The sequence below is a fragment of the Larus michahellis genome, chromosome 3 (genome assembly GCF_964199755.1).
Source record: "Larus michahellis chromosome 3, bLarMic1.1, whole genome shotgun sequence".
In the NCBI taxonomy this organism is placed as follows: domain Eukaryota; kingdom Metazoa; phylum Chordata; class Aves; order Charadriiformes; family Laridae; genus Larus; species Larus michahellis.
This window is the reverse complement of record NC_133898.1, coordinates 70552971-70566325: the sequence shown is the minus strand read 5'-3', so window position 1 is coordinate 70566325 and position 13355 is coordinate 70552971. Positions and strand designations below refer to the sequence as shown.

General features: G+C 38.5%; 1 protein-coding gene across 1 annotated transcript in view; it reads left to right on the top strand.

The window, feature by feature from the left end:
- The window catches only part of ENPP1 (ectonucleotide pyrophosphatase/phosphodiesterase 1), a 59285-nt gene that overhangs the window by 35849 nt on the left and 10081 nt on the right, over nt 1-13355 (top strand). Inside the window, exons 12-18 of the mRNA XM_074580701.1 lie at nt 838-946; nt 2115-2246; nt 3802-3833; nt 4977-5104; nt 6189-6258; nt 9491-9578; nt 12721-12896. Of these exons, the coding sequence (XP_074436802.1) occupies nt 838-946; nt 2115-2246; nt 3802-3833; nt 4977-5104; nt 6189-6258; nt 9491-9578; nt 12721-12896 (735 nt within the window). The remainder of the gene's footprint in view (nt 1-837; nt 947-2114; nt 2247-3801; nt 3834-4976; nt 5105-6188; nt 6259-9490; nt 9579-12720; nt 12897-13355) is intronic.

Genomic DNA, 13355 nt, shown 5'->3' with positions numbered 1-13355 from the left:
GCACCCTTAGGCATGCCCGCCCTGTTGTCCTCAGTTGTGTCCCTGGTAATACAACAAACTTCCTCTATTTCATATGTTTAAACCCACCCTCACTGGCTATAATGTGGGTGTGGAGTTTTGTTTTTTTGGAGGGGGGCTTTTTTGAGGGGAGAGGTTGGGATTTTTTTTTGGGGGGGGTCTATTTTCTGGGGAGGGGGGCAGGATTTTGGGGGGGTGCTTGGTTTCTCAGTGTGTTTGGGTTTTTTGTTTTTTGTTTATTTGTTTAACAACTTCAACTGAAATGATACATAAAAATGTGTAGCTATGTCTTAGTATGGTGTGGGTCCCAGAAAAAATGAAGGCCAAGAGCTGTATAGTGTAGATGTAGCCAGTCTTCTGTAGAATAAAGTAGCCCTGAACAGTGCAGATATTGTGCAGTCTGCAGGCTCCCATTTTTATTCAGCAGTATATGGGTACCTGTTGAGTCCATTCTCAGTAGATGTAAAGACTACGGATCTGAAGGGTGTACAACTGAGAGAAGTAGGAACAGGCAAAAAAAAAGTTTAATGGGGTATTGAAAATGCTCTGGGTCTCCTATTCTCATAGTTCCTCCTGTTAGTGTGCGCTAGATGTGCTCCCTCTCATGAATGTGGGGGTTACTGCACAGTTTCAGGTCCCCTGTGTCCTTCATTTATGTCTGGACTGCATCAAGCCTTAAATGGTCTATAAGAAGAGCTCCTTACTCTTTATTAGCATATACTGTTACAGTTTAAATTTATTCATTCTCCCTAGAAATAAATTCTATTTTTTAACTGAAGTGATTAACACTTAATTTATGTTCTTATTTTTGTCCTGCAGGTCATTATGGCATTACAGAGAGTGGACAACATAGTAGGGATGCTGATGGATGGTCTTAAGCAAATGAATTTACATAAATGCCTGAACATTATTTTTGTATCAGATCATGGTAAATTCGATTTTATAAATTATATCAGAATTTTGAAGAGCTGTTTTCATAAATTAATGTCCTGAGTTTATACTTGCATGTTTCTAGTAAGGTTAACAAAGCAGCTAACACTTAGAAATTACATTTTAGATTATCAAGATGCTGTAAAAGATAAATAGTGTATGTGGAAATCAGACTATTTCGGGGGGAGGGAAAGAAGTGAAGAGCATAGAGAGGGATTAAATAATTTTCATGTTTTATTCCTAATTCCTCTTGTGATCATTACCAGCTAGTAAAAGAAATAGAATAAAAAATGTGAATTAAAAAAAATAGACTTCATTTTATTCCTTTAACTACACTAGATAGCAATAGTTTGTGAATTGCTGAAGAAATGAAAATACAAGCCACATCTTCCTTTTCAGTCATCAGTTCACTTATCCATTATTAGAAGGCTGTGAATATGAAACCTTGATTTATTTCTGTAATAGCTTTTCTATATATCTGGAATTATTTCTACAGTAAGTTATGTGTTTTACCAATACATTTTTTTCTACTCCTTTTCCTGACAAAAAAATATAAGCACAATTCCATGCAGCACAAAATTGACTTGAAGAACTCATTGCCACCAGGAATGAGCCTAGACAAATATCTATACAGGTTTAAAAAATATTTACGAGATTAATGGAGGGTTGACCTGTTGAGAATTATTAAAAGTAAGAGTTCAAATTCAATATGCAACTTGAAGTCCCTTTGACTTCTGCAAACCAATAAAGAGCACTGGGTGGAAGATCAGTCCATAATTACTGTGCTTATTGGGTGTTTCTCTAGACATGTTACTGAACGCCGTTAGGTAGGATTAGTGAGCTAAATGAATATTTGGTCTGACCATTAGTGCTGTTCTAAGGCTCATAAGATTTCTTTCCCTTCAGAGAAGCAAATTTGCCTGTTTATTCAATTAGACTGTCTTTCTCAGCTGAGGAAATGGTTAATTGTGTGTATCTAGGTGATGGTTTGTTTTTGTCCCTACATGAGTATTGTGGTCTCCTTGGATCAGATGTCTTGGGGTTGCTGATAAAAAGACCTGAGAAATTACATTTCTGACTTCTAGAACTTAAGTTCCATGTCTCCTCAGCAAGGCTACTCTACATTGATATTCCTATTTTTAAATAAAATTTACTTCCTTTTGCAGGGATGGAAGCAGGGAGCTGCAGAAAAACAGCATATCTGAACAGCTATCTGGATGATGTTCAAGATTTCATAGTAGTACCCGGTCCTGCAGCTCGCCTAAGACCTAATAATGTTCCAGATGAGTATTTCTCTTGTATGTAATTGCTAAACTAATTTTTGTTCCTTGCTTTTACATTTTTGTACTTCATAAATACAAACTTAGGATACACATATTCCATTGATAAACCTGAGTGAAGGTCAACTAAGGACAAAATGGATAATGATGAAGAAGAAATACTGAGCAGTGCTCCTGTGTTTTTTAAAGACTGACTTCATAGGTCTGAAAGTGTATTTGAATCCTACAGATAGCTTTTGTGGGCTGTCTCAGAGTGACCAACTGCAAATGCCTTGTGAATGGCATTCCTTTGAATCAGATCTTTGGTGCTCAAGACAGCCCAAAAGTCCCCTCCTCACGTCTCGCCTCATTTCCTGATTTACCAATTTATGTATAAATTTGCTTTATTTCTGTCTTAAGGGAAAGTTAGATTGTTACTATCTTTTGAATATTATTTTGAGTATTATAATATGTTTCCTAGTTAATAAAAAATGGTCTAATGGCCTGACAGCAGTTGAGTAAACTGCGAATAAATATAAATAAGATAATAAACCGGAGTAAAAAAAAATCAATGAATGCTTACAGATTTTACACATTGATTCATTATGCAGCCTCAGCTGAACATTTAATGCCTACAGTTTTGGGTACTTTTAAATATTGAATGCAGATGTTTCCTTCATGTTTCATAGGGTTGTGGTTTTTTTCGTTTGGTTTTTTTTTTTCCAATCTAGATTATTGTTCTCCATGCCCTTTAAAACCTGTAGGCCTCAACTGCTGTTTGCTTCATTATCTGATGCTATTCTAAACTGTTTTAAATGTTTCCTTGGAGAATGTGGGAGTCAAATGCAGTTCCAGGTTCTCCCTGAAGAAACAAGTTCAGGAAGAGGAAAAGCAGAGTACCTCCTGCTCCTGGCACGTGCACTGTTTCCACGAAGCAGCATAGCTGTCTTTGTAGTGCTGCACATATCTATGCAGGAATTATTAATGGTTCCCTTGCCAGTGTAATCCTTTACGTACTTTAGCCAAGCATTGGATATCAGACTCAGGACAGAGGAACCATGTGAAATGTAATGGGCCTGTGTTATACAAAATGTCAAACCGAATGATGTAATGGTCCCTTTTGGCTTTTGAGTCTAAGCAGCTGAATCTTAGCCAGCTTGCACTTGGCTGTCCTTCGAAGGATGCTTGCCAGATAATACTGCTGTCCTGATAGCTGTATTTGTCTCTCTTTCCTTAAAAGTTTATTAGCAAGCAGGAAAAGTCCAGCTTGATTAGCACAGCATTTAGTTGCCTCTCTTGTGAAAACTTCCTTCTTGGATTATTTTTCTAACTGTGGCTAATATAGTTTAACATTTTAAAGCTGTAAATAAGTAAGCAAGGGGAGGAGAGACTGAGAACTAAAATTTCATAAAAGCAATAGCTGGACAGTTTAGTGATTTGCTCCATGTGGCTTTCGTTCTGGAAAAAAAATTTCTTATGTCCAGATTTATTTTTTTTTTAAACTAAGCTAATTATCTCTGTGAGGGGAATGCTTTCATTTTACATCTGATTTTTTTTAACTTAGGTGACTAATTCTTACATATGATTCTTCCAGTTAATTATGAAGGCCTTGTCAGAAACCTCACAGTAAGTGTCATCTTATCTGTTGTTCTATCTAGCTTAATTTCTACTGACATTTACAGTTATTTTATAGCATTGGCTGTTTGTTGGGCTACTTACAGAGCATCTGGACTTTGAATCAGTGACCTTCCATGTTATACAGTTAACAACAACAACAAAAGTAGTTTAATGCAGGGGAAAGGAAGGTCAAAGTTGAGTAAGGTGTCATGTGGCTGTCTGTGGTTGTGCACTAACTAAGGTTTTGTGTTCATTTCTTTTCACTAACCTTTACCTACCACTGTATGACATTAATCTTCAAACTGGAGAACTTGTGTGTCTGGACCATAGCAGTTGAGGGCCAAGTCAGTGTAAAACTCAGCTCCATTTCCTGGACAAGCATAAGATTTTCTTGCCCACACCTTTTCAATAAACAGCTTTAAGAAGGGTATTGATGTCTTTTGTCAGTTCCAGCTTAAGGAATTTACTTTTCTGCTCTATACCTGGCTTCTGTTCTCATCCCTGCACCACAATCTGTTTGCCTCTCAGTTGTGCAGACACTGCTGTTGGTGAGAGCTATGCTGTTTGTATAGATGACTTCACTATCGAAAAATTCCAATATTATAGTAGAGGGTGGGGTTTTTTCGTTTGGTTGTGTTCTGTTTTGTTTTTTAAAATCATTAATGTCTTAGTTGGTGGAAAAATCTATTTGTCCCTGAGTGACCAATCTAAAAAACCCTATGAATGTCTGTTACTTCCTGTATTACAGAGCTGTAGAACTATTGCACTGGATAGTCTCCTACCGCTTGTGAAAGTATCATGATGTTCATGTCTCCATGTAATTCTTTATTAATTCTAAGCAGTACTGTTTCATTCTGTACAATTGTAGGCTGTAAGAGGGAGGGAAAAAAAAAAAACAGTAAGTTATGTCCATACTCCAATATCTATGGTCTTCTAATAACTATTGAATGCAAAACCAGTCAGTATTCGTTAGTAAAATAGGTATTTAATATTTATGTCCCACACTGTATGACTCCAAACCTGATGGAGTCGTTGTCCTTAGTGGAAGTTATTGCAGACCCTTTGCAATTGAAATGCTTCATAAGAACCATGCATGACACAAGCAAAAGTTTGGTGAAATGTACATTTTATATTTTAACTTAAACTTTTCAGTGCATAGAGCCAAATCAGCCTTTCAAAGCTTATATGAAACAGCTGCTACCCAAGCGTTTCCATTATTCCTATAACGACCGGATTGAACCATTGCACTTCTATTTGGACTCCCAATGGCAGCTTGCTAGGTAAGTTACAGTTTTCAGTACTTGATCATACAGCAAATAATTTCTTGCTTTCTCATAGCTTTTCTCTTCCAGATGCTTAAAGTTCAACGATAGCTGTTGGAGTGTGGTATTCTTGTTTGTCATAGCAAAGGGGACATTGCAAATAGACAATGCATGCTTTTCTCTACAGTTTTTGCTGGCCTGAGGAGGCTCAGTTTTTAAACTGGCAGCTATAGATATTCTCCCTTCTGAGTATGCAGGTAGTGGCAGGCTTTGTGACAGTCAGGAACTAAAGTCCCCTTTGTCAGGTACTTGAGCACATCTTGCCATGCTTCAGGAATTTCCAGTGTGAGCCGTGAAAGCTAAGCACGTGCATAACTATGCAGTTGAATCAGGTTTGGGAGCGATCCACTGGCATACATTGAACTTACTGAGCCCACGATTGTTAATTACCTTACACGTTCTGACCAGTGAATTTACAACTCCCAGAATAATGGCATCTGCTATAATAATATAATTTTGAACACCTCCATGATATTCCTGGGCTTTCATCACGAAGGATTTTTTCAGTCCATGTGTTCAGTAAGTCCTGCTGTATAACACCGTAAACATGTGCAAGTCGTGCAAATAGATTTGAGTTACTGGAACTGTACATATTTAAATAATATGTATGGACCTGGCATATATTGGACATTTGTTTTTATTGGACTATAAGATGCCCAGCTGAATGCTCTAAATTACATGAGAGTTTTTATTAAAAAACCAAAACCACTTATATATTATATAAATAATTTCTTAACTGTAAATGACAGTGAAGTGAAAATCTGTTATCCTGAGAACAAACATTTTGTTCATATGTCATCTGATACTTGACTTTAAATAACTCTGGACACTTGAGAATTCCAAAGGGATAACATCTGCCGAGAAAATTATTGTTCCAATTTTAAAGGCATTTTCTTCCAAAGCTTAAAGACTTTCTATTCTTTATGGACAAGCCTCTAAGAATCTTTAAATAGACAAGTAAATAATGCATCCATCTCTGAATGTATTTTATACTGATATGATTTGTAAAGCATGTGTTATATAAACTGTGAATTTTTAATAGGAAACCACTTGAAATTAAAAGCTGCACAGGTGGATTCCATGGCTCGGACAATCGCTTCCCCAGTATGCAGGTGAGACTTAAACTTATGCTAGCTTTTACTTTTAGCTCATTGTTGTTGTCCTTGCTGGATGTTGAGGTTTGGGATTTTGTGTTTTTTGGTTGGTTTGGGGTTTTTTTGTTTGTTTGTTTTTTTACGATTTCCATCTTAATTGCATCTTTCATCTGCAATTTTTCCATCTGCAATTAAAAAAATCAAGCATTTGTAGGATTGCTATTGTGGTGCGCTGGGTAACCCACACAGGGTGGGATCCCATTGTTGTAAGAGTTGGGCAAAAACCCAACAGGACTTAGGCCAGAGATTTCACTGTGCTGGTAAGAGTATAAAGTTGAGCCAAGTTGTTTTGTTGCAACATTAAAAGCAGGAAAAGAGAAAACTTATGTCATCAAATCCTTAATTACAGTAATTGTAGATCTTAAGAGAGTTCAGATTGTAAGGGAGGTCTCTAGTCCCACTTCCAACTCAAAACAGTCAGCTATGATATCAGGCCAGGTTATTCAGGGCTTTATGCAATTGCGTCTTGAAAAATGTAAAGGGCAGAGGCTCTACAACTTCTAACCAACCCATTCCGCTGCCTGACTGTCCTCCTGGTGTAAATGTGTTTAGTTATAGCCAGACAGAACCTTTCTTCTTTCAATTTATGCCTGTTGTCTCTCTGCCTCTTACTGTGTAGTGCCAAAGAGCATGGCTGTATCTCCTTGATGACCTCATTGTAGGTACTGAGGGACTGCTGTTAGGTCCACCTGAAGCAGTCTCTTCTCCATGCTGAACAAGCCCTGTCCCTCCCTGTTCCCTGAAGCAAGAGCTTCAGACACCCAACCACCTTGAGGGCCTTCCACTGAATTTGTGGTGGTGGTTTATTGATGTCATTCTTATGTTGGAGGTCTGGTACCCTGATGTGGCCTAAAGAAATGATGAGTAGAGAGGGATATTCCCTTCCCTCAACCTGCTGGCTGAGCTTCTGTTTGTACAACATGGGATGCTGTTGGCCGCCTTTGTTGCCAGGGTGTGCTGCTGGATCATGTTTGGCTTGCTGTCCGCTATGTCACCTGGAACCTTGCAAGCAAAGTTGTTCCCTAGCCAGCCATTCCCCTGGTCTGTAAGGCTAGTCCATTCTCTGTTTGCTGGGTTGCCTAAGAACAGAAGTAACAGGCTTAAACTGCAGTAAAGAAGAGTTGGTTTGGTTATTAGAAAACTTCTTTTTTTAACCATTAATGAGTACAGCAGTTTGCCCTGGAAGTCTGTGAAGCTTTCACCACAGGAATTACCTAATAACTGATTAGACAAGCATCTTTCAGAAATAACATGATTACTTTTGATTCTGTCTTTTGCAAAAGATGGATAAATGATCTCCCAACTCTGTAATTCTACTGAGTCATGATGGATTATGTAGCGCTGTTTTGAAGTAGTCTGTTCAGGAGAGAGGATATTAGTCATGTTTAAAACAGAGTCCCAAAATTCTTTTTAATGAGATATGGGAAGGGATTATAGAGAAACAAGAAATCAGATGCTTAGTCAGCTCCATCTAATTTGGGGAAGTCACTTAAACTATCCTCTGCTTTAGTTTCTGCTATCAATAAAATGAGAGGCAATACTCTTCATTTCAAAAAGCTATTTTCAGGACAAAATCCACTAACAGTTGTGAGGTGCTTGGTACTATTACAGTGAATATGTGTAAAAACATCTATAAAGAGAGAACCCTGCATTCAAAATATTATTGAAAACAAGCTTCATGAAAAGACCTATGTAGTCTGTGTAAAGCATAGATTTCTCTTGAAAGCCTTATTTTTCACGTCTTGTAGAATTATGTAGTGTCAGTATCAAACTCTCTTTAAAAAACAGTTAGCCAAAACCTGTGTTAATTTCATATTGATTTACCCTTACGGGCCTACTCTTCTTCCCTGATTTGACAATGAAAAACCTGTTGATAGGGTACCTAGTAATGGGCTACAACCAGCAAGGCCACATGATGCCAAATGCCAGCTCAATATATTCTCTCTCTGCTGCAGTTTGACTGTAACTTTTTTTTCAGTAGGTTGACTCTATTCGAACTTTCTGACAAATTTGGGATTGTCACTTCATAGCACCCCTAATTGGTCTTAAAAAAGATATAACTTATCCTTTTGTGGCTAGCATTGCAGCAGCATAAATTTCATACTCTGTAATTATCTAGTCCACCAGAAAGGAGGTAGCACGTTCCTGCCTCACCTGGCTCAAATAAGGCTTGTTGAGTAAATGATTAGCCTACAGATTTTAGGATCAACAGTTGCAGAATGACAGCCTGCGTTATGCTTTCATATCAAAAAAAAAGTTAAGAGTTGAGTTTTTAGCCTCTATTTTTGCCACACATCTATGAAATCTGAGACAATTGCATAGTTTGCAAAGAGCTTTGAGATCTTACCCAGGAAGATGCTATAGAGTGCAAAGCATCCATCACTCCTTCAGTATCTTGATACCTCAGATGAGTGCAACCTGTTTACCTTAATTAAAAATAAGTTCAATATCTCAGGGTAAGTTTGAAAACAATCTTTTCGGGAGGAGTTAAGTTCAAGCATTTGCTGCCCTTGCCTCCTTGTTCTTATTCCTGCAGCAAACCCTGCTCTAGGCCAGTGTAAGCTTTGCGTGGCTGCAGCATTAAGTAGGTCGGGGAACTGAGCCAGAAGGAAAAGAGCCAGCGAGGGGGGGGAAAAAAAAGGCAGTTTTTTGAGCTGGCTGCGCTCCTGGATAAGGTTCACTGTATGGCTGCACAATAGCTTGTGCCAGTACAGCTCAGGAAGTGGTGCAAGAAGAACAGCTGCAAACCAGACGTAGAAGCCTAGGATCTTGCCGTTGCTTAAACCATTTAAAACGTTGGTACCAACAGATGTTTTTATAGCCTTAAGTTAAAAGCTTCCAAATTGTTTACAGGGCATGAAATGTGATGGTTATTTTGGCTCAACTTTTCCATTAAATCTCTTAAAGTATTTAAGAACATGAATTTAACTTCTTCAACAGCAGAGAAGAGCAAGGGACTTCCTAAATTGCCAAAGACAACAATGAGACAAAACTGGGTTTCCTAATATTCTTTTATTACTTTTTATTACTTATATTCTTATACGTTTACTTTTTTAAAGAAAAAAACCCATGCTTTTAAGTTGATCCATACTATAAAGATAAAGTTCTTGAAAGAAAATGCCCTCTGACTATGAAGATATTTTCCATTTAAATTTGTCTTAAACAAAGTTCCACTTTACTTTTCTCCTAGGCTATCTTTATTGGTTTTGGACCAGGATTCAAATTTCGTACTCAAGTTGATCCATTTGAAAACATTGAAGTATATAATTTGATGTGCGGTAAGTACAATTAATGGGGTCGTCTTTGTTCAGTAAAATACAGTATCGTTTGGGCATTGCAAACTTTCTAATAACAGATTTTTAAGTGTCCTTAGAAATTTGTCCTTAAGACTCACTGCTGATTTTCTGAGAAAGGTTTGGCTTCTAAACAGCTAATGGCTGTTTAGGTTCTACTGGTCAGGCCACCTTGTATCTCTTCTTTCCATTGATCCCTCTGTGTGTTCCTCTGGCTGCTCCACAGCTGGCGCTTTGACTCACCGCTACTAAACCGGACTACTTCATAGTCTCTCTAACATCAAGAAGAAGGTATATTTCTCTCTCATATCTAACTAGAGGCTTTATCAGATCAATCATTCAGGTGACCTTATTCAGGCAGAACAATAAATAATGGGCATAGTAATGGGTATGAGTGCAGCTGCCAGGCAGCTCATTTCCAGAAAGACTGAGTCAGTCATTTACTCTGCTTTTTATGCATTTGAACAATTCCTTATATCTTATCGTGTGTTTTCTTATTTGTTGTTTTCCTTTGCCATACTATTAATTTTAGGTACTTGACCCAAATAGGTTTTTAAGTCAGATAAAATTTAGATTCTTTTCATTTTTGTTTACTTGGTTCACATAATAAACCTCCTCCCAAATTCATCATTGTATGGGTCGTTCGTTCAAATTATGTATTTTATCTTTTAATACTAGATTTGTATGTTTCCCTGTCCATTCTTGTTGCCTAATGCAACAGGTGTTTCAAATAGGTTTTTTTGGTCTTATGATGGACTGCAACTGTGCTGTTAGTCTGTAGTCCCATTGCTATGGAGTCTCACTCTAGAGCTAGTTGTCTCTGCAATAGTCACATTTCCTCTTTCTCACCCCTCTATTGTGTCACTCTAGAATTCATGATTGATTTCTGTTCCATGCAGTCTGTTTCTGCATCTGAGGATTGCAGAGAGCCCACTCCATATACAGATATTCTTCACTTTATTTTCTGACACAGTACAGTGCACTGCACCAGAGAAGTGGTGTTTCTTTCTGAAAATTGGATGCCTTGCAGCCCTTTTCCCCTCAACCTTTCAAACACCAATGTTACTGTGACTCCTTGTTCCTTTGTCCCTCCTTCGTTGTCTGTTTCATGGTTTCTCCAAAACTCTATCACTAGTTCTGCCACTTTCTGTTCATTTATTCCCCTTGAAGGCTTCGCTTGTTTTCCATTATTTCCTGCCTACTTCTCTCTCTTGCCAGGACCTATACTTGCTCTAACATCTGCATCTGTGAGAGACAAATTATTACCAAAGGATTTGATCCAGAAAACATTTAACGGGAGCACTGCACGTGCTTGAGATCAGTGACGATATTCAGGTATACCACATTTAAAATCTGTGTTTAAATTCTTTGCTGAAATAAGAAACAGGCTCTTGTCAGGAAGCGTGTCTCTCTAGCCTTGTATGCTTTGCTGTCTTCTCATGTTGTGGTTGATCTTGAACCACCTTCTTGTGCCCCCTGGTCTGTTCTGTGTATGCTGGATGGGACGGGTAGAGTCCTTACTGGCGTGTCAGTGAAGCAAGTTCAATGACAGATCAGATGTTTTAAGTGCAGTCATTGAGATCTGGATTTCCTCCATCCTGTACAGAGAGAATTAGAAGAATTGGACGTGCAAAAGCCAGCACATTAACTTTCAGGTAGAAAACAAAGTGAGGCGACTTACTAAACCTTTTTCTTGCCCAGGGCTTAGATGCTTTCTGGGCTATGGAAACGCATCTTCTTTCACTTATCATGTGGGGCTTTAGCGTTTCTCTTGGAGGTGCCTGACTGCACCTTTTTTCCAAAGGGAGAAGAGATACTGTCTCCCATTTGTCCAACATCTCAGCACCTAAAGCATGAGCACCAGGTATGTGCGACTAACTGTCTTGTCTGAATTTGGGAATTTCAAGTCATGTTTTCCATGGCATTCAAATTGCCAGACTTGGGGATTTCTGGGGCATTGTGAATTCCTGTATATTCCACTTAAAATAATAGGAGCATAGTGATGGAACTTAGCTGTTGAAGTGGGGACCCGAGTTCTGGGCCTGGTTCTGATTTGGCTTGTCACTGCTTTGTATGATGTATTTGTTCAGAGAAGGGACTGCTAGGATTAGAAGGGTTGCTTTATTCTTCTTTCCAGAGCAAAATGGCTTCATCTGGAGGGAATGACATTAACATATCTGATTTGTATAGTGCAGGGAGAAATGTGTTCAGTTGCCCATGTAGGAAGGTGTCCTGGTTTGAGTTCAGCTCTAACTCTGGTGCTCTAGGTAGGTGATCTAGACATCAAGCTTTTGGATACAAGTGCGTCTCATCACCTGCTCTGTTTTGAAAACATTTCATAGATTCAGTATGAATTAAGTGGAGGAACAACAAATCCATGAATGCTAGTGGGGATTAGGCATGAAACAGGGCTTGATGTATTCATTATTTTGAAGGTGTCTGAAGTGCCTCTAAGCATTGGTGGTAGGCAGCTTTTAGTTGTTTGGGTTATTTTAATGGCAGAGATTTAGGTGTTTGTGAGGCAGAGATGTTTTTGTGGTTAGACTACTTTGAGAATTTTGAAGCTTAACATTTTAGACCTAAGTGATGAGCAGAAACCTATGTTCTGTCTAGGTTCTTTTATGGCTCCTCCCTTTAGTGATGCTTATTAACTGAAGCTTATGTATTTTAATATGTAACTTATAAAATACCTTATAAAATAACTTATAAAATGTAACTTTATAAAAACACCACCTAAACCCCAAACTAAGAGCCCCCCAAATAAAAGCCCCCAAACCTATTCCCAAAGCTTCAATGTTATGTAGACACTAGCTCTATGTGTTTGAGATTCCCATTCTGTTCCCCATTACAAGTTTGGATGCTGCAAGTTCACTTCCCCTCAGATGTAAGGCTCTGTCACTTTTTGCACTTGTTCTGTCCCTCTTTACAAGCAGACGAATACCATCCTGAGCCCTAGCTAAGAATGTGTGTGCTTCATTTTAAAAGGGTTACATTGCTTTCCCTTCTGGCTGTTATAAGCGGCAAGCAGTGCAGCTTTATTGACTCACCCATACTTGTAATCGCAATACAAGCAGCAGTGTATTACCATCTTTCTCATCCTGTTAATATCACTTGAATTCTTCCATAGATTTGCTTAATTTGAAACCAGCCCCAAACAATGGAACACATGGACGCTTAAACCATCTTTTAAGGAACCCCGTTTACACCCCGCACCATCCCAAAGAAACAAGCCATCCTTCTGAATGCTCTCTGGTGGGACAAAGAGCCTTTTCAGTGAGCCCTGGCTGCTCCTGCAGGACAGGGGTAAGTACTGAAATGGTTGAAGTTGTGGAGGTAGATGTCTATGTTGTACTCAAAGAGTGAGACTCTGGATTCTCCAGTGTTTGTCTTTAACCACTAATTTTGCAGTCCTCTACTACTGGTTTCAAAATCAAATCTTGCCTGGGGTTAGTGTGCACTAGCCTGTATCTGTGTATTCATAAGCAAAGTGCAAAAATGTAGAGTCATCTTCAGGTCTGAAGAGCCTGGAAGATGCCACAGGTGGGAAAAGCATTCAGTTCTTCCTTGCTTCACTTAACTATGTTGAAATTTCCCTTCTGTGAATGTTCTGTGTTGAGCTGTGGCTTTCAAGGCTGTAGATTTGCTTGTGGCAAAACCAATTTATTTCTGCAAATTCTCTGTAGCCCTTCTCCAGTAGATGTCAGTGAGTTCTGTATAGGGATAACTTGCAAGGCAGATGTTACTCTCAGTACTTTAAGTGTA